The 22,519-nt window shown below is 41.7% G+C and overlaps 1 protein-coding gene across 1 annotated transcript in view; it reads right to left on the bottom strand.

Annotated features, from left to right (window-relative positions):
* LOC149313716 (nuclear factor erythroid 2-related factor 2-like) overlaps positions 1–15,828 on the bottom strand; it is a 41,662-nt gene extending 25,834 nt beyond the window's left edge. Inside the window, exon 1 of the mRNA XM_089519692.1 lies at positions 15,678–15,828. Within this exon, the coding sequence (XP_089375818.1) occupies positions 15,678–15,698 (21 nt within the window). The 5' untranslated portion in view covers positions 15,699–15,828. The remainder of the gene's footprint in view (positions 1–15,677) is intronic.
* Positions 15,829–22,519: the final 6,691 nt, after the last annotated feature.

Below are 22,519 nucleotides of genomic sequence, written 5' to 3'. Positions count from 1 at the left end.
GTATGTTCGCCCATCCATGTTCCCAACAGGAAAACTGATTGCAGGAACAGGTGACAACAACCAAAAATGCTACTCTATGTACCTTCAATCATAAATGCATCGCACTGAGTTCAATAAAACTTACTCCGTAGTAACTACTGTGTGGATACATTCTCCACAGGGATGCCGTTAGTGTGTTTCAGAAAAAACAAAGCAATAAAAAAATCATTAAGAGCCTTGTGTCACCTTAAGTCACATTTATAATTACAGTGCACTGTATATTATAAGGTTTCATATGAATCCGCATGGTGTCCTTGTTTGAATGCTGGACTAGCACTCTAGGAAATCAGTGTTTGAATCCCTGTTATATACTGCTTGTGGAAATCATTTTACTGGAACAGAGGCTGTTAGGACCAGAGGAAGCACACTGAACATAGTTTGGGATATATAGTTCTCTACAGCACTTTGTATTGTGTATTCTGTGTTTTGTAGCATTACTGTAACATGATTACTTACATATAAATGTATGATCATTGTATAGATGGTAGAGTTGTGGTTTCATTCCTTTGGGACATTGTTGTAATATTGTTTATTCTATTGTCAGTTTCTCCTTGCTGTCCTTTTGGTGTTTGGTGTGAAATCCTCCTGTTGTGTGTTTTGTGAATCCCTGCTCAGCCATGGAAAATCACTGTGAGACCTTGGGCATAAATCTTGCCATGAAAACCCTATAACAGGGTTTCCATAAGGTAGGGTTACCTTGTAGGCATGTATGAAAAAATGAATAAGCTTTTATGGGTACAGTGGTCACTATATCAGTGTAAGATTGTAACCTGAGTAGTTTTGTATTAAGACCAGACCTGTTGATTTGCACATCAACAGAAAAAGAAACTTCAAATTTCAGATTTACCATTCTACAAATATTACAGATGTGTCTGTGTGTTAGTGTTAGTTTATCTAAATCCCAGCACAATTCTACATGTGCCTTTTCAGAAGTAAGAGTCCAAGAGCCCCAGTAAAGATGAGGAACAGAGACACAAGACCATCCCATAGGAACTAACAAACCCCCACAAAAACAAGTAAGTTGAGCAGAATAAAATACATCATGTTTAGCTCAAACTTCATCTTTGTGTCTGGCTTACTTTTTATAATACTATCTGATTTGCTTTAGATGCTTTAAATACTAAAATGTCACAATCTGTGTTTGGATATTGAAAGACACATAATAAAGATCTTGAAATCCTAGGTTGTATTGGCATGAACTATTGTATTTCTCTACATCTTTCTTACAACCCAAATTAATGTTTTATAGTATTCAAACAAGCATGTAATAAACCTATTAGGTTGAGCAATTCTGATTTCTGAGCTATCAGGACAGGACCCTGGAACTCAGTCTGCCAGGTCCTGATGGCTTTTTTTAGGTATGTCGACAAACCTTGCTTGACCGTTCCCTGTTGTCAAATCGGTCGGTTGCATAACCAGTACAGTAGATGAAATGTTTCCAGAGACTGTTCAACTTGCCGTACTTTTAGGACGTCAAGAGAACATTTACACTTCTCGATATACTTTTCTGTGCAGGGTCCAACTTTTCCCCCAGAGCAGACTTCAGTTACAAAACTCAAAAATTATGAGAATGTAGTTTTTCCAAGTTTTCAAACTATATTCTAAACTAAAGAAATAGGTTCCTTTGGAATGGAATGTAGTAACCGGGGCCAAAACAAAGTTTAACTAGGCTGTTAATCTGTGGTCTACTTTTTTCATTCTGGATGGAATTCAGAACACGCCTACAACAAATTAATATTTAATTTGCCCCAACAAATATCTGCTCAGACCTGTGCCCCCACTAAAGGCCTACCAACATAATGCACTGAAATGCCCTGATGACCTTTTGAAGGAGAAGGAGAAGGAGATTTCAAATAAAGAAATTATTGGGGGAGGTTTTAGTGGAGGAGGAGAACTGCCAAATTTTTTCCTCTCCTGCTGGGATTTTTTAAAAAAACTGTACCGAAACAGCAAATAGGTGAGGCATTTAAAGGCTAAAGGGGTACAGGGAGGAAAAAGTTACAGACCTTCCCTGGATGGCAAGGGAAGTTACTTTTCTGTTGCTAATGGAGGTGAAAGTTTCTTACCTGCCTTTTATTGCACTTTGTGTCTAATCCATACATGGTCAAGAATGGAAATGGTCTCTGCCTGCATTGAGATCTCTCCAAACTATTTCAGCTGGTAACAGAAGTAACATATTGAAACAATATGTACACTTGTGACCTACATAATCACTTTTCTTGTCATGTATGATTTTTTAACATCTCTGCCTGATAAAGCTTGGAAAACCTGCATGGTGTATTTTCTGCATTTTGGCTGGCCAATAATTTGGTTGGCTGTTTTGTGCATTTGGATTTTGTTGTATTTTGCTGCATGGTCCATAAGGCTTCCCCATATTATGACACCTTCCCTTTGTGGCTCTTCCATTCCAAATCACCTGCCACCTAAACTGCTTTTTAGATACATAAAAGTATAGATCAAGGGTTGGCAAAGTGTGGCCCGTGGATCCCTAAACGCTACCCCTGGGATGCTCCAGAAGATATCTTCAGCCCTCAGCACGACCACACACATACAAAAAACGTAAAGGCCAATATTTGGCCTTTTTTTTTTGCCCCGAAATGGTCCAAAACTGCCTAAAAATGCAGCATTTTTCTTTCTCAAGTCTGCCAAGCCCCATCAAATCTCCCCCAAGCAACAAAAGGAGTGGTGTTGGCACAAATTTGGCCAAAAATGCCAGCCAGAAAAGATATCACATCACTTTGAGCTTGTTGAAACATGCAGGTGTGGACTGCTGGACCGGCACATGAAGGAGAAATGGCCCCAGCCCACTATGCACATCCATCTGATATAAAAGAAAAGATAGAGATAGCTATAGAAAAGGGATGGCAGGGGAGAGATTCAATTCTCTGGATTTGTGATATATTCATGTTGCATTTTTCAGACTTGTTTGAATTCATCCCCTTTCCAAGATTTAGTCTAGTTTCTCAGCATACCTGATGCACGATTTTCTCTCTTTCTGAATTTCATTCTTTGTCCCTCTAGGGTTACCTAGGTCAGATGTGGCAATCATGCAGCCCTCCAGATTATGGACTGCAACTCCCATAATCCCTCACCACAGGCGTTACCAATTAGGCCTGTTGTTCAACTGCAGTTCAACAACATCTAAGGACAGCAAAATTCCCACTGCTGATCTAGGTGATTGTTAGCTTCAGGGTGAAATTCTTTACTACAAAGGAACTGTACCACACAATTCAGAGGGAAACAAGTTCCAAATAAGAAATACTGTAGTTACATGATTTTACTTGAAATTGGTTTAAAAACCAAAAAAGTAAACTGAATTTAGAAAGATACACAATAAAAAAAAACCCACAAAGCAAATAAAAAATAACAACAGAAAAGACATAATCATTTCTTCTATTTTATTTTCATAGCACAATACAGTGAAATGGTATTCAACTTCTCTGACCACAAAAGTAATGCCATACAGAAAAGTCACTGGTAACAATAGTTGTAATTTATTTATTTTTTTACAAAAATTATGATGTTTGGGTCAATGTTGTAAGAAGCAAGATTTAATAGTAAAATTCAATTTTTAAATATGGACAGCAATTTTAAATAATTACAGTTTGTACAATCCATTTTTTCTCTCTCTTGGTAACCAGCATATGCTGACTTCTAGAACTGCACTCTTGACAAGACTCATTCCACAAAAACTGAGCTGCCCTGCGGGAATAGAAATGATTGCACAACTCTCAACTTCTTTCTGGCTCTGAAAGCAGAGAAGTTTGCACGCTAAAATACAAAAAGGGCCGTTTTAGGGAAACTCTGACTGACAACTGACACCCACAAGTCCAAAACTGAACCTGCATTCAGTCTTCTCCACAATTAAAAGTAGTACTGTGCTATGAACATGTTCACGTTTCCATTTTGACAAATATTCTGAAATGCTATGAAATGTGCACACAATTGTTTTCTGAAAATATCCAAGCATGTCTTTTACTGAGCCAAGATTTCCAAAACTGCAATAGCTGCAATTGTGTCGGGGTGCATTTCGGAAACTGGGTGGGATTGGAATTACAAACTGCAATTGCGCCCAGCACTGCCTAATCATATTTAGTCTGAGTAACGCCTCCTCCATTCCATTTTACATTCTTAAAACCTTCAGATGCAAACAATAATAAATCATGTTCAGCAAGATGTTTCTCTCCTACCCATCCCCTTCTTTTGGCTCAATATCCAACACGATAAAGATTTTTTTTTTTTATTAAACTCTGCTCACTTCTTCAGCTCTTTCAATTGTACAGGTTGTGTCTCTCTTGTTCTGGAATTCCAAAATGCTCCAAAACCATTCCTAGCATTATTGTCTTTTCTAATGATTTCTCATGATGTGGCCAAGTACAACTGCCTCAATTTATCAGTTATCTTGGCTTCCAGGGAGAGTTCCGGCTTAATCTGTTCAAGGACCCATTTGTTGGTTTTCTTTCTGTTGGCATTCTTCACTTTCCAGCTCTCACATTTATACATGGTGATGTGCAATGGCTTTGGTGATCCTTACTTTAGTGTTCAGTTAAGTCTTTACACTTTCTGAACTTGTCCAGTTCTTTCACAGCTGCCCTTTCCAATCCAAGTCTTCTAATTTCTTAGCTGCAGAGTCCATTCTGTTCAACGTATGATCCAAGGTATAGGAACTCTGACTATTTCAATTTTCTCTTAGTGTAGGGTGAATTATTGTAGACCTTCTACAGCCATTATTCTTGTTGTTTTTTAATGTTCAGCATTAATCCAACCTTGGTATTTTCCTCCTTGACCTTCTTGAAGGACAAGATATTTTCTGCTCTAGGTCTTGGTTGGTTTCTGCTAGTAGTATTGTGTCATCTATGTATTTTCAGTTGTTAATGTTCCTACTTCCTATCTTCACTCCTTCTGTCTTTGAGTCTGCACTGTGGATAATGCTTTCTGCATACAGGGTGAATAGATAGGGTGACAGTATGCAGCCTTGCCTAACCCCACAATATTAAAAATACTGGGTATAAAATCACCTTCAGGCTATGTGTACAAGGTATAGATGAAACATAAATTATATTTCCAAGATATCTCATTATGTATATACAGATATGGCAAAATCCAAAACAATCCAAAATCTAAAACACCTCTGGTCTCAAACATGTCAAATAACAAAGACTCAGTCTGAAACAGTATTCTGTTGCTTGGCATTTAGGAGTTTGATTTTCTCATACCTACAAATATGGTTACCTGCATTTATTATCAGGTGGGGGGAGGAAATAATTCCTCCCAAGTTTACATGTACGTTTTCACAATTGTCATGATTATTCTAATGTTTGGGAGTTTTTGACAACTGTAAAAAATGAATGTGATTCATTACTCTACAAGAAACCCATTCCCTTACCTTATCAAACAACAAATACAGTCTATCAACTAACAAATATAACTTGTGAAATGAGTCTGGTGGCAATATTTAACTATTAATTAGTTAGATTTAGTCATTTAGAATTTTTCATCAACTAAACTATTACAGTTATGTTAAATTGCCTGCACCAGAGTCAGAATTAAGCTTTAAAATGCCACCCATAATTTCACACTCATCCCTATTTTGTTCTTTTTTTAGCTTTGGAGAGGGACAGGTTGCTTACCTGTAACAGTATTTCTTCGAGTGGTCATCTGCGAATACATACAAATGAGTTCTTTTTTTCCGAACAGCACTGCGCAGGCGCAGTACAACCCATTTGTATGAGTTGCAGAGACCACAAAGAAGAAAAACAGTTACATCATCATCATCATCATCATCATCATCATCATCATCATGGAAAACCCCTTTTCATCCTGCAGCACCAAAACACCTCTTGTTTTATAATCCCACTATTTTATCCCACCCTTCCTTTAGGTTTACTGATTCCCATGTGGATCCCAGGAAGTCCCAGGGTTCCTGGGGCAGTTGAGGAGCTTTTATGTGGTCTCCAGTACAGAACACTTGGGGGATCATGTAGATGTGAATAAAACAGCCCCCTTCAAACCTGTTCTTACTACTTGTTGGTTTAAAACCTTTGAACCTTAAAATGAACTAAGCTGTCACATACTGATCAAGAACTGAAATAAGTGGGTTGGATCTTGTGACCCAAACACTGTAATTCCCCGGCTCTGTGAGATTAACAAAAACCAACAAGTACATAGTTTTTGGAATATCTAAGAGAAGTAGTACTTGGGTGACGAACCAGGCAAATAATGTGAAATTTGTTAGGTGTTTAGTACTGTCTCTTGTATAAATTAATTAATAATTAAATGAAATGGCTTAATTCTGGAACTGAAACTCCAACTTAAGTCCATCGCTTTTGCTAAAAAAAAGTAAATTTAATTAAGATGCCCTGTTCAGTTAGAAAATAGCAACTTGGTAGTTGGATTAGTTTTAACTAATTAATTTATTTAACTAATCAGTTCTATCTCTGCACTGATGCCAAAAAACCATCTTGTTATTATGGCTGCTACTGAATTCACTCCTTTACAAGGAGGGGCATGCTTTTGTTTAAAGCAGTTACACCAGTTGTAAAACCTGTATTGTCACTCTTTCTGCAAGACCAATCTAACAACACAGTGAGTTGTACCTGCGACATTATGTTATCTCAGGTGAAGCAACTGTTCCCTGACCATCTGATGTGTTCACAATGAACAGAACTCAGGACAACTAAGTGCAAAAGTGAACAAGGCTCTTACACAATTAAACAATGGAGTTTATCAGACAAGGGGAATTGGAAGTATAATCCGATGGCAATCTGAACGCAATCATGAGGTTTAACATTATTGCGTGATAACCCACTACATGCAAATTCAGGCAATGGGAAGTCAATCCGAATGCAATCATGTGGTTTCATGTTATTGCGTGATAGACTGCCACACGCAAATTTGGGCAATGACATGCTATTTTAGGGCAATGGGAAGCCAGTTTGAACGCAATGCGTATTCACGTAATTGCGCGAAACTAGTGACTTTAAGTGAATGCGTTTTGGCCCCGCTTTCTTTTCATTCGAATTTAAGAGAAATTCCTCCCATTTGATAAACTCCAATGGTATAGGAGGTTTCAAGACAAAGAACTCCTACCTCTGAAAGGGCATCCATACCTTCCAAACTTCTCTATAGAACTACTACAGAAACAAGAGCTCCATCAGAAAAGCTAAAGCACAGAATGAACTCAGGCTTGCTAGAGAGGTTAAAGACAACAAAAAGGGGGTTTTTTTTGGATATGTCCGCAGCAAAAGTAAGAAGAAGGAAATGGTAGGGCCACTGTGTCGAGAGGATTGCAAAATGTTAACAGGGGACAGAGAAAAGGCAGAATTACTCAACACCTTCTTTGCCTCAGTCTTCTCAAAAAAGGAAAAGGGTGCTCAACCTGAGGATAATGGAGCAGAGGACAGATTAGGGGAATTTCAGTACAGAATAAGTAAAGAGATAGTAGAGGAACACCTTGTTAATCTAAATGAATTTAAGGCGGGTTATAGACCGCTGCTTTGAGGCAGTCTGCCGCTGCCGCCATTTGCTCCGTAAGGGAGCCGTCGCAGCCAAACCGGCGGCTCCGTTACGGAGCAAAAAAGAAGCTCCAAAATGGAGCTTCTTCTTGCGGCGCCCTAATGATGTCGCGAGGTGCAAGGGGCGCATTCGCGACGTCATTAGCACCGCGACACGTTTGGACGCACAGCGTCCGATACGTAAAGATGGTAGCGCCTGTATGAACAGGGCGCCGCCATCTTGTACGTATTCTATACGTACTAGGGTTAGGGGGGTGCGGAAGCACTGCCCCTTCCTAACCCTAGTACGTATAGAATACGTACTAAATGGCGGTCTGTAACCCGCCCATGTCTCCAGGACCAGATGAACTACATCCAAGGGTATTAAAAGAACTGGCAAATGTAATATCAGAGCCATTGGCAATAATCTTTGAAAACTCCTGGAAAACGGGAGAAGTCCCAGCAGACTGGAGGAGGGCAAACGTTGTCCCCATCTTCAAAAAGGGAAAAAAAGACGATCCCAACAATTATCGTCCAGTTAGTCTGACATCAATACCAGGAAAGATTCTGGAGCAGACAATTAAACAAAGAGTCTGTGAACATCTAGATGGCAATTCCATAATCACAAAAACTCAACATGGGTTTCAGAGAAACAGGTCATGCCAGACAAATCTGGTCTCTTTCTTTGATAAAATTACCAGCTTGGTAGATGAAGGGAATGCTGTGGATATAGTATATCTTGATTTCAGTAAGGCCTTTGACAAGGTTTCCCATGACATTCTTGCATACAAGCTTGTAAAATGTGAGCTAGACAAGGCAACTATTACATGGATTTGTAACTGGTTGACTGGCCGAACCCAAAGGGTGCTCAACAATGGCTACTTTTCATCCTGGAGAGAAGTGACCAGTGGGGTTCCACAGGGCTCTGTCCTAGGCCCAGTGTTATTCAACATCTTTATCAATGACCTGGATGACAGAATTGGGAGCAATTTGCAGATGACACCAAATTAGGAGGAATAGCTAATACCCCAGAGGACAGGACCAAGATTCAAAATGACCTGAATAGACTAGAAAGCTGGGCCACAGCTAACAAAATGAAATTCAACACGGAGAAATGTAAGGTATTGCACTTAGGGCGGAAAAATAAAATGCACAAATATAGGATGGGTGACACCTGGCTGAATGAAACTACGTGTGAAAGGGATCTAGGAGTCCAAGTAGACCACAAGTTGAACATGAGTCAACAGTGTGATGCGGCAGCTAAAAAGGCCAATGCAATTTTAGGCTGCATCAATAAAAGTATAGTGTCTAGATCAAGAGAAGTAATAGTGCCGCTGTATTCTGCTTTGGTCAGGCCCCACCTAGAATATTGTGTCCAGTTCTGGGCGCCACAATTCAAAAAGGACATTGAGAAACTGGAGCGTGTTGTCCAAAGGAGGGCGACAAAAATGGTGAAGGGTCTGGAAACCATGTCCTATGAGGAACGACTTAGGGAGCTGGGGATGTTTAGCCTGGAGAAAAGAAGGTTAAGAGGTGATATGATAGCGCTATTTAAATATTTGAAGGGATGTCATATTGAGGAGGGAACAAGCTTGTTTTCTTCTGCTCCAGAGAACAGAACCCGGAACAATGGATGCAAGCTACAGGAAAAGAGATTCCACCTCAACATTAGGAGGAACTTCCTGACAGTAAGGGCTGTTCGACAGTGGAATGCACTCCCTCGGAGGGTGATAGAGTCTCCTTCCTTGGAGGTCTTTAAACAGAGGCTGGATGGCATCTGTCAGGGATGCTTTGATTTGGATTTCCTGCATGGCAGGGGGTTGGACTGGATGGCCCTAGTGGTCTCTTCCAACTCTATGATTCTATGATTCTATGATCTTCTGCTTCTGGTCACTGTTCTGCAACCACAGCAGATACCCTGAAAGCATCAGATCCTGTCTTAATTTGGGATGCTAAGCAGGGTCAGGCCTGGTTCTTACTTAGATGGGAGACTGCCAAGGAAAACCAGATGTTGTAGGGTATATTTCAGATGCACACCACCTCTGAATGAATACTCCTTGCCTATGAAAACCTTATGCAGTACATGGGGTACAGGAGTATATGAGATTGCCATAATTCGGGTCACTTAACTTGAAGGCACATGCTTTACTTTTTAAAGACATGTATAATGACAGGAAACTTGAACTCACATACATACATAACTGATGGAGAGGCATATCATGGCAAATTAGCTAAAGGGGTTTTCTGCCGGGAGCAGAGACAATAAATATAATTTTAGAAGTACTAAAACTTCTGAAAACCATGCACTCACCTTTAATCTGTTTGCAAGAGGTGTGTATATGCTAACATTGACATTTCAAGTTTAACCTGAATGAAAGCTAACAATTTGAAATGCCCACAGAAAAGGAGACACACCTTTGCCACAGGCTTTCTCCACAGTATTCTAATACTACCAAAATAAACATTTTCGAGTACTACATGCCTGTTACGCAATGGTTATCTACTTGCAGTTACAGATACTTAATTTCTTTCCCTGCATACAGGACGTCAGTGTGCACAGAAATATTAAATGGTGCTGTTTGGGACCTTTGTGTTGACTCACCATTCAATAACTGACCCAACGTGCCTACTCTAGTTGGAGTAATAAATAAAAATCTAGCCTTCACGTATGTACGCTGAAGCCCTGAGAAACAACAATCGGGGAGGCTGAAGGAAGAGTATGATTATGCAAGAGGCATCAGCAGATGCCAAGGGATTTCTTTTTTTATTAAGTTCTGAATTTCACACCCTTCAGTGTAAGTCTGTGGTATAGCAAGAGATCGAGGGTGACACTTCCTGTATTCACTCGGGATGCAGAATTTTTACAGTAGATCCTCTTTTTGTTATTTTGGCACCATTTGGTCCCAACTTTGAAGAAACAGAGAACAGACTATATTTTCCCAGCTCTTACAGATCCTGCCAGTCAGAATTTGCCTGTTTCTAGAAACACACAGATCCTTGTTAGATTTGGAAAAAACTAGGAACTATTACTTCTTTGGACCACAACTCCCAGAATCCCCCAGCCAGTATGGCTGGCAGATTTGAGGAGCTGTGGTCCAAAAGGTAATGTTTTCAAGCTTTGCTCTGGAGAAAGATTATTCAAGTCAAACCAGCTCGAGCTTCATATCCAGGATTTTAAAGAATGTCTGTATATGTCCAAACTGCTTCCCTTGTTCATGTTTTCATAAGAAGGCTGACTCAAATAGAGACTACTGTCAGGTACCTTCCACATTTGCAGCTTTGACTTTTGCAGTTTTGATTATTTGCATATTTGATTAATACATTCTCTCTAGAAATCCCTAGGTCCTCCAGAGCAATTCTGCTGGAAACTGATCATAGAGATGCACTGGAGGATTTAGAGATTACTAGTGAAACACTTTCTGTGAAGATGCCAGCCACAGATGCTGGCGAAACGTCAGGAATAAACTCTTCTAGAACATGGCCACATAGCCTGAAAAACCCACAAAAAACTATGGATGCCGGCCATGAAAGCCTTCGACTTCACTTGTCTAGGTGTTTGTAGGTCCTCCAGCATGATTCTATGGCCAACTTTGGGCCGATGTTGCACTGGTGGACCTAGATTTTCCTAGAGGTGGTCTCTCAGGTTAAAAAAGAGTAGTATTTTTTTTATTTGCAGCTTTTTCACTTTCACGGTGGTCCTGTGCTCCTAACCCCAGCAAATGTGGAAGGCCTACTGTACTTTTAAAAATAATGTTTTATTAGCGCATGAGAGCCCACTTTGTTGTGCACGTGGTGCTTGGCGCATGAGATGCTCTGAGTTGTAATCCCGCTACCTATACCTACGGAGGTTGGCTGCACAGAAGGCCTCTGTAGTGATGGCACCACATTTATGGGGCCCTCCCTAGACCTGTGAGACAACCAACACTTTTCTCACTTCAGATACAGATTGAGGCCTTTGTATTCTCCAAGGTTTACAGTGTTTTATTGCTGTCTGTATGGTTCAGACATCCCATGAGTGACATCCTCACCCTTGACGTCCCCACCTCTGGTGTGGCATAGGGGACTACCAAAATGGTGCGCTCGGCCCTCTCTTTTTCACTGCACTGGCGCTGCTCCTCATAAGGAGACCGGCACCACAGCAGCTAAGTCAGGAGGGGTCAGTCAGCCCTTCTCACCCCACAGCAGGAGGGCAACCCAACGAGTGTCACCCTTGTTTTGGAGTATCGCCTGGTGTAGGCGGTACCCCTCACACTCCCCTAGTCACACCACTGCCATGAGCACAACTCAGCATATGGGGAACTCCCCAGTAGTCCCCAAACTGTGCTCTTTAAGAGATTTTGGACTTCAGCTCCCAGAATCCCAGACTACTGGTCAACATGGCTGAGGCTTCTAGGAGCTGAAGTCCACAATCTCTTAAAGGGCACAGTTTGGGGACCACTGTGGGTAATTTTTGCCAGTTCCACTCAATACAGAAAGCTGCACAAGCACATTGGAGAAGCCATCCAAAGACTGGAGATGGCAAAAGGGAAAATCCAAGATATCAATTTCTCCCTTCCACCAAAAATAAAACCATTTCTCAAGTGGGAAGCCTGTGGTGAAACATAGGTCTGAAACACACTGCAGAAATAATCCACTTTGAGACTGGCTCAATGCTAGGGAATTCTGGGAACCATAGTTTTGTGAGATATTTAGCCTTCTCTATCAGAGAGCTCTGGTGCCACAGTAAACCATGATTCCCAGGATTCCCTAGCACTGAGCCAGGACAGTTAAAGCAGTCTCAAACTTGGTTACTCCTGCAGTGTGTTTTGGATCATTGTCACTTGCACAAATGAAAGGAGCCCTTCTGTTTGCAGAAGGATAACTTGTAGCGGTTTGACTCTGGAGTCCAGGGTTTGATTCCGAATTCAGCAAGTCACACACTCTCAGCCCCAGAAAACCCCATAAGGTCACTCTAAATCAGAAATGGCTTGAAGGCATACAACTTCAGGTCCAGCCCACGGAATTCAGGTCTGCTCAAGGGCTTTAAAAGCATTTTGTATTTTGGATTAAAGCTTGCTTGCTTTTCTACTATTTTGCCTTTTCTACATTAATATCTGTGCCAAACTGTTTTGGATACTTTAAATATTTTAAATTCACTACCAAACTGTATACAATACCTACGGTTATTTCTAGCGATATCACTGGTAAGTGGAGTAAGGGCACAGCCCTGTTACCTAGAAGTAAGTCCCAATAAGTACAGTGGGTCTTACTTCCAGGCACATATGCAAAGAATTTGTAGCTAATATAAATTTACTTTAAAAGCAGCAGCAGCTCTACTGAAAATAGTGTATAGCCTTCTTTTCAGTAATGTATTAATGCAGGGGTAGGCAACCTGTGGCCCGCGGGCCGGATGCGGCCCGGCGAGGCCTTGGGACCGGCCCCAGCCTGTTCCTGCCGCTGATTGCCGCCGGGGCCTTTGGCCTCTCGCGCGCAGGGGCAAGGGGGGCAATTGTCTATAGACGCCTCAGAAACATGCATTTATATTAACATTTTTTTAAAAATCAGCAAATCTTTTTGCGTGTCCTCCACTTTTTTTAAAAAAAAGTGTCCACCATTTGAAAATGTTGTCCTACATTTGTCCCAGTTTATTTATTTATTTATTTATTTAAAAATTTATTTATTTATTTATTTATTGGCTTCGGCCCCCCAGTTGTCTGAGGGACAGCAACCCGGCCCCCGGCTCAAAACGGTTGCCTACCCCTGTATTAATGTATAGAGCCAGGGTGGCATAGTGGTTTGAGTGCTGGATGACAGCTCTGGAGACCACGGTTTGATTCCCAGCTCAGCCATGAAATTTACTGGTTGATCTTAGGCAAATCACACTCTCACAGCCTCAAGGAAGGCCACAGCAAACCACTTCTGAACAAATCTTGCCACAAAAACCCCATGATAGGGTTGCCTTAGGGTCACCAGAAGTTGGAAATGACTTGAAGGCACACAACACACACATTTTACTAGAAATGTGCACCTTGGACGTTTGAGGTTTTTTTCCAGCACTATACTTATATAAGAGCTAGATCCGGATGTGGGAAAACAAAGGTGTGAAGCCTCCAGCAACAAGTCCACACAGACTCTGCAGCAGGTTATCTGCTTCCTGATCCGACAACAGGCCCATTACCTTCAATACTTTTTTCCATTACAATCACATTACAACAGACCCATTACATTTGAAACTTTTTTCCTCCACAGAAATAAATCGTAGCTAAGAGGCATGGATTTATATTTCTATTAAGTGTTTTTTTGGTTTTTATTTGGTCGTGTCCTCCATTTTGAGCAGGACTAAGAGGCATGGATTTACATTTATATGCAGGGTAGGCCCTTTTCCAGCACTGGCCCTCCATTTCAATCTTCTCTCCAGGAGGAATTCCTCCGTTTTGAAAATGGCAAAGAGGCATGAATTTACATTCCTATGAGTGTTTTGAGTGTTTTTATTTGAGTGTTTTTTTATTTGGGGACCCCTGAGCTATACAATCCCATAACAGTCCCTGCTTGTTTTAATGGTTTTAATTGTACTTTATTATTGCCATGTTGGAGTGTTTTTATTTTAAGGGGACTTTGGCCTTCAGTGCCCAGAATCCCAGACTATTGGCCATCATGGCTGAGGCTTCTGGGAGTTGAAGTCCAAAAAAGGAGTTTTGGGAGTTTATCCCGTGAAGATCCTGGAAAAATCATGTAATTACACGAAACCATTTCACATGAGGTCGCACATTAAAGTGGTCACAAAGAAGCATTAACACAAATCTTTTTTACTTCTGGGATCTTGGTGACAATAAATTTCCGACATCGCTTCATTTTGCGCTGTTGCGTGTGATAATCATTTGCGCAATCACTCGCCATTTTCGCTGGGATGCTTTACATGTGCTTTAATCTCTTTTTAATTCCAAAACTGTGTGTGAGTATTACAGTGGTTTATTAAGTGAATGCATCAACATGGGCCGGTATTTTGCATCGCCTACTTAGTTAAGTATACTGAACTAAGTAACCTCTCCTTGCTCAACCCTGCTGAACATGACGTAAACATCATTCACAATTGCACCAACTGCCAGCAAAATGGAACCCCTTCTCTTCCCCTTGCAAGGTTAGGGTTACTCCTTAAAGGACACAGTTTGGGGAACCCTGAGCTATACAATCCTGTAACAGCCCCTGCTTGTTTTAATGGCTTTAATTGTACTTTATTATTGCCATGTTGCAATTATTATGTCGATTTGCTTCAAGGAGGGAGAGGATAGTGTGATTTATTTTATTATATTGTGTGGATCATATTTGTTGTAAGCTGCCTCAATCTTATTGGAGAGGTGGAGTAGAAATAATAATAATAATTATTATTATTATTATCTCTCTATATTTGCGGTTTTGACATTTGCGAATTTGATTATTCACGGATTTTGATTAATATGTTCTCTCTAGGAATATCTAGGTCCTCCACCAGTGCAATTCTATAGTCAACTTTAACCAAAATTTGCACTGAAAGACCTAGCTATTCCTAGAGAATACTCTACTGGGCCTTTGTAGCTCCTCCAGCGCAACTCTACGGTCAACCTCTAGAAATTCCTAGAGAGAACACTCCACTAGGTATTTGTAGCTCCTGCAGTGCAACTCTATGGCAGATTTTAACCATAGAGTTTCACTGGAAGACCTAGAGATTCCTAGAGAGGTGTCCTCTCAGGTACTTATGGTTTTTCCACATTCACAGGAGGGATCTGGTGCCCCTTACCCCAGGGAATGTGGCCTGAGGGACAAGTGTATTATTATTATTATTATATAATTATTATTATAACAGAGTCCTGACTCTAGCCACAGAAAGGCACAGCGCTCTGCACATGCTCAGGGGCACTCTTTCAGGGTATTGAACAGGGGGACAGGGCCTATGAAGGCAAAGCAGAGCCCCTTCCTCATCCCCTCAGGGCCAAGGCCAGTGAGTCAGCGCCTTCCAATGTCACTGTGACGCCACAGCGGCGGTGGGCGTGGCCGGGCCGGAAAGAGTCGCCCCCACAATGGGCGAGGGGGCGTGGCTTTGGGTAGCCCCTCCCCTTTCGAGCCCCCATTCCAAAGACAAGCGCAGCCCCACAGATACATTGAGACAGGCTCCCCTTCATCGTCTCTCACCTGAGGCCCCTCGACCTCCATGGCGCGCTTGCGTTGTCTGGCGGTGCCGCCCAAGGAAATGAGCCGACTGAGGCCGGCTAGGACTGGACCCTTTCTGCGCTTTCTCCGCCGTCCCAACGCCTCTGCCTCTGCCAGCCCAGCGTCCTCCCCTGCCGGGAAACCACCGATCCGCCCCGGAGGAGGAGGAAGCCCAGGAGGAGGAGGAGGAGGGCCTGGCCACGCCAGGGACAGCCCTCTCCTTCTCTCTCTCTCTCTCTCCTGAGCACAAGCCCCATAAGGGCTGGGAGACTACTGCATCTGCACTGCAGAAATGACCCACTTTGATACCGCTTTAGCTACCATGGCTCCATGCTGTGGGATCCTGGGAACTGTAGAGGGCATCTACACTGTCGAGACGAAGCAGTTTGGCAGCACTTTTGGCAGCTCCATCCTACGCATTTGTAGTTTTGTGAGGCACCAGCACTCTTTGGCAGAGATAGGCTGAAGGCCTTGTGAAACTACAAATCCCAGGATTCCACAGGATGGGGCTACAAGCACTTAAAAGTGATGTCGAACTGCATTATGTGTACAGTGTAGGTGCAACCTGTCGTTTGTAGTGGCGTCAGAACTCTCTTCACAGAGGAGGCTAAAAGTGTCACAACAAAACTACTACTCTCGGGATTTCATAGGACTGAGCCATGGTGGTGCGAAAGCGGGTTAATTCTGCAGTGCGGACGCAGCATGAGAGCTGCGGGTGTCATCCCTTTTATGCCTTCACTCTGGAATTTTGACACCACTTTCATTATTGTTGTTATTATGGAATGTAATAGTAGTAATATAAACAAAGTTGGGAGGTATATATATATATATATATATATGTATGCATGTATGTAGCTGAAGGATATCTTATATTGGGTTAAATGTCATAAATGGTAATGAATTATAAGGCCTATGACTATCATCTTCAATTTCTTTCTCCTGTTTGCCTGATGAGGAAGAAGCCAGTGTGACGTCAAAAGCTTGCACCATGTAACTGTGTGTTTTTGTTATGGCCCAAGAAAGGTATCTGCAGGCTTTCATATCTCTATTTGTGAGGCACCAGCACTCTTTGGCAGAGAAGGCTAGAGACCTTGTAATGCTACAAATCCCAAGACCCCGTAGGATGGAGCCCTGGCAGTACAAGTAGCATCCAACTGCGTTGTTTCTACAGTGCGGATGTGAGTAGATGGTTTTGAGACTGGCAAACCCAGTCCTTCCCAGATGGAAGAAAAGAGAATAAAGGGACAATGGAGGGAACAAGAAGAAAGCCGTCTCTCCTTTCCCCATACTTTCTTCCCAGGGTGCATCTACACCATAGAAACAATGCAGTTTGATGCCACTTTAAATGCTGTAGCGCTTTTCTGCGGGATCCTGGGATTTGTGGTTTTACCAGGTCTTTAGTCCTCTCTGCCAAAAAGTGCTGGTCCCTGACAAAACTACAAATCCCAAGATTCTGTAAGATGGAACCAAGGACAGTTGAAAGAGGTATCAAACTGCATTATTTCGACCTCTCATTCCCACTTCCAAGGAGAGCAGGAGCTACGCCTTTTAGCCACCTCCCTGGGTACATTGCACCCAAATAAGTGACAGAACTTTGTGGGCACCCACATTTTGTGACTGACCCGGTTAAAGGAATAGTTCCCTGACACAGCGTCTGGGGAAGATGGGAATCAAGCTAGTGGCCTTCACATGGCCAAAGACTTGGTGTTGTTGCCACTTTGGGTTGTAATTAGCTTACAGTTGCAAAACGCTTAGACACTGTTAGTTCAGTATGAAGCGGTATATAAATGAAGCTGTTTGTTAATGCTAGGCCCAACCTCCTAGGCCAGTGATGGTGAACCTTTTAGAGGCTGAGTGCCCAAACTGCAACCCAAGACCCACTTATTTATTGCAAAGTGCCATGTCCCTCTGGCTTTCTAGTAACAAGCTCTGGCAAACTCTGTGCTGGTGCGACGGCACTGATGCCCACAGAGGGCTCTGAGTGCCACCTCTGGCACGCGTGCCATAGGTTCACCATCACTGTCCTAGGCCCAAAAGTAAGGATACATACCTTTTCAAAGGACCCAGACACACACACCTTTTTGAGAACCTACTATAGTTGTTAGAGATCCAGATGGGGTTAAAGGAGTCACTTCCAAAATTTATGACATCCTAATTAGGTCTGGTTTCCGATGCTTGGCGGGAAAGAAATCTACAGGTTGAGCCTCCCTTACCTGCAATTCCGAAATCCAAAATATTCCAAAATTCAAAACTGTCCACATGGATAGCTGAGGAAGTGACCCTTTTACTTTCTGATGGTTCAGTGTTTCATGCACAAATGTATTTTAAAAGTATTGGTCCAAAACACAATGCAGAAATATAGCATAGTAGCATATGAACAAGCCAGCATAGCATAGTGGTTTGAGTGTTGGAGACTGGAGACCAGAGTTCGATTCCCCGCTCAGCCATGAAACCCACTGGGAGACCTTGGGCAAGTCACACTCTCTCAGCCTCAGGAGAAAGCAAAGGTAAACCTCCTCTGAACAAATCTTGCCAAGAAAACCCCATGATAGGTTCGCCTCAGGGTCACCATAAGTTAGAAACTACTTGGAGGCACACAACAACAACAACCTCTGAAATAATATCATGATGTGTACCTTGACTTAGAAAAGACTTTATGAAATGAATAGTCTGGTAGTTATATTATGCATTCTGTTCATATAAAACCTTCAATACAGTACGCTTAAAAATATATATAAAAATTTAAAATCCTTTGTTTTTGCTCTTTCTGTTACCTTTTACTTTTCATATATTTGTTGAAATGCTTTTTATATGGTTCTTGTTATTTTTACTGGGTAGGGTATGATTGATTTTGAATCAAACCTATTGTCTTTGCATCTATCACACCCAATAAAAGTTATTTTATTTAGAAAAAAAAAACAATCAATTTCTCCATTTATTTGTCTATAAGCTAAAGGTTGCCACGTGCCCCTCTTGAGTATTTTTATGGTTTGGGTTGTAGAAACTAGTTGTTTTGATTAGTCTCTGCCTAGAAGCTTTAGTATTTTTGCTTTAAAAAAATTAGCCAAACTCAGAAGTTTTTAAACACTAAAAGAATTTATTGCCTCTGCTGCTTGGCTGGAAACATACTATGGGATCAGAATCAAGGAGTAAATCATAAATTAATGATATTCCCATAAATTATTCCTCTGAAGATGAGCATTTTACAGAAGAGGCAGTGCTGTACAGTAGTTAGTAACTTACAGCAAGATACAGTGGGACCTTGTTATCTGCTGGGGTTTGGTTCCAGGATCCCCCATGGATAACAAAATCTGTGGATGCTCAAGTCCCATTAAATATAATGGCAGAGCAAAATGGTGTACCTTATATAAAACCAAGGTTTGCTATTTGGAATCTATCCTGAATATTTTCAATCCATGGATGCTTGAATCCATGGATAAAAAATCCATGGCTAAGGAGGGCCGACTGTATATAACATGGATGGTAATACCCTGCCACAAATCCAGATGTGAACTCTGTCCTTAGGTCTACTCCAAGAGGGATATTTCAGGGGCCAGTAATATACAGTAACCCACAATGTCAGGTGCATTCATTTCCTCTTCCTCCAATGTGATATATGCCCTCCTATGTCAGCAGTGCTCTTCTGCACTCAACCTTGGACAAACAGGACATCTCTATCCACCAGGATAAATGGACATAAATATCTGACATTAGAAACGGTGGTACCCAAAATCCAGTTGCAGAGCATTTCAACTTTCCTAGACATACAATACAAGATTCACAGGTCACAGTTCTCAAACAAAAGTATCAGAGAGGAAAACTAGAAAGAGAAACATCTGAATTGAATTATATCCACAAATTCCACTCCATTAGAAGAGGTAGGAACAAAGATAATGGCTTTGAGGCACACTGCATATATTAATATTTGTGTCTTAACTACTGCACACATAATAAATGAACCTCCTCAGAGGGTTCAAACTCAAGGGAGCTGATTTTTGCTAAGCAAGATTTATTGCTTTCACACATTAGTACTAACTGACCACAGTAAAGATCCGAAAGACTTGTATCACCTCACAGAGCCCTTTGAAGAGTTAGGAGGAGAGTCACAATTTGCATCTTTCTGGATCCTAATAATAATAATAATAATAATAATTTATATTTATATTTCCCACCTCTCCCTGCAGATCGAGGCGGGATTACAACAATAAAACAATTCCATATAAAATACAATCATTAAAACAATAACATTACTATAGTTTTTTGTGGGTTTTTCGGGCTATGTGGCCATGTTCTAGAAGAGTTTCTTTCTCACGTTTCACCAGCATCTGTGGCTGGCATCTTCAGAGAATGCTTGCCTGGAAAGCACTTGGGTATATATATTGTGTGACCTGGAAAGGCAGGAGTGATTTGCATGTGGATTGTTCTGTTGCTAATGGCAGGCCTCAGGGTGGGAGGGTCTGCAAAAGAGGATTAATGTCTGCTTGATAGTGAGAAATGAGAAATCTCCCAACAGACAATGAGCACTATCAAGCAGACACTAATCCTCTTTTGCAGACCCTCCACCCTGAGGCCTGCCATTCCAGTGTTCCAGTGACCAGTCTGGCTGCCGCGCTTTGAGCCAATTGAAGCTTCTGGACTTGGTACAAAGGTAGCCCCCTGTAGAGCGCATTACAGAAATCTAAACAAGAGATTACCAGTGCATGTACCACTGCTTCAAGATCCTTTTGGTCCAGGTAGGGACACAGTTGGCGTATCAACTGAAGCTGATACCAAGCACTCCTGGCCATCACATCTACTTGAGATGACAACTGTAGAGATGGATTCAGGAGTACTCCCAATCTGCAAACTTTGTCCTTCAGGGGAAGTGTGACCCCATCCAGAACTGGTTGACAAATCTCCGTCCCTGGACTTGGGGTACCTATTGCAAGTACCTCCGTTTCCTCTGGATTCAACTTGAGTTTGTTTTCCCTCATTGCCCATTACTAACTTAAGGCAGGCATCCATTCTGTTGTACTCCCCAAATGTGGTAAATGGTAAATATGGTAAATAATTTGAGGTTTTAATATCACACTGTTGCATTTGGAGAAGAGGACAAAAGCTCATGCTAAAATAAAAATCAGTCTTAAAACTGTTGCAATTTTTCTTCTTCACCCTCTTCCTTTCTCCTTTTAAAGCTGTTAGCTATTTGATAACTTTATAACTATTTGATAACTACTACAATGTTTTAGTGGACTCCACAAATGGCAAAACTCTCAATGACTCCAATGGGGCTTAATGACTCTTAATGACTCTCAACGACTCCAATGGAACCTGGCTTAAATGTTTAACAGCAAATCTGCATCAGCACCAAGGTCTGGCCCAGTTATACATTAACTTTCTGCCATGAGATATGCATGATATCATAACAGTGTGTTGCGATACCTTGTCTATCTCAAGGTAAAACAGATAAAGAGTTCCCCAAATGGTGAGATGATCACGTGATCATTTTATTTCCCAGATCACTTTCACTGCCAAACTGACAGAAGAGGGTGGAACAGTAGTTTGAGTTGTAAATTGCTGAAGCAACCAGAAGACAGCATTGGCACATGTCCAAACAAAGCACACATGCACTTAAGATTACATTTTCAGCTTGCTAATGTGGTTTGGATTAGGCCTGAACCTCAGAAAGGGAAGGTGAGACTCCTTTGTTGTTGTTGGTAGACAACTGAAGGAAAACATGAAGCAGCTTGTTTTGCATCACACATGGGATCTTATGGGAGGAGGAAATATTTATACACTTGACACTACAGAGTCCTGAAGTGTAAGAACACCTGCACTATAAAGAACTTCTTTGGTTTTGCCAGTTTATGATGAAGAAAAACAACCACCAACATTAATGAAACAAAGATTAAATTGTCTCCTCTGATCTTCCATTGCCTCAGACATATGAGATTATCAGACAGGAGGAAATCTGGAGAGAGAAAGGCATACTCCCAGCAAAGATTTTCAGATGACGTTGTGCTTATCCAGGACTTAGCCCATGAAGATCCAGGAATGCTCCAGCAATAAGCCATTCCCGAGACTTCTCCATGAATGACTTGTTTTTGGTACATTCCTGGATCTTCATGGGTTAAATCCTGGATAAGTGCAATGTGTCTGAAAAGCTTCAGCGTGATTAAGCAGCTTTGCTGGGAGTATGCCTTTTACTCCTGGTCTCCCCCTCCCACCGGTCTGATAATCTTCATAGATACACATTCCAATAAAAAGAAATGTTAAAAAGAAAGCAAGACCATGAATAAGCAATCATATGAGGTACTATATGTAGGCCAAGAGCCTGCAACAGCAAACCTAGCTATGACGAAGGAGCTCCATTGTTGCAAATACTTCTACCGTTTCCCACCCAAAACTGATGTGTCAACCCAGGCAGTGCCTCAGTATAAGGGTTTCTGAGGCTCTGCAGATTGGGGTGTTGGGAAATTATGACTTGGGAGACCCTGAGGTCTTGCCATAGCTAATTTTCTCAATATACAGCATGGCCAGGAGAATGTTGCAGTCATCGTTTTCTGGCACCATGATCTGTAGCATCTTTGAAATGCTTCTGCTGGGACATTGCATGGCTTAAGAGTAGGATTTCAGGTTTGGTCATTGTACTATTGCACCATTGCAATAATAGCATGGAGAGAGACTGCCGTTTGTCCAACCAGTTTAACTTAGCAGCCTCAGGAACAGAGAACCCTGCTGGCCTTATGCAACTCAGGCTTCCACCTGGAACAGACTTCTATACTAGTTTTGCTGCATTGGGTTAGCATGACTATTCTTTCAGAATGGGAATCTGTGATCTCTAT

This window comes from Sceloporus occidentalis, unplaced genomic scaffold (assembly GCF_023333645.1).
Source record: "Sceloporus occidentalis isolate IW3139 unplaced genomic scaffold, rSceOcc1.0.p SCAF_4, whole genome shotgun sequence".
NCBI lineage: Eukaryota > Metazoa > Chordata > Lepidosauria > Squamata > Phrynosomatidae > Sceloporus > Sceloporus occidentalis.
The sequence above is the reverse complement of the archived record's forward strand: the minus strand, read 5'-3'. Positions and strand labels throughout refer to the sequence as shown.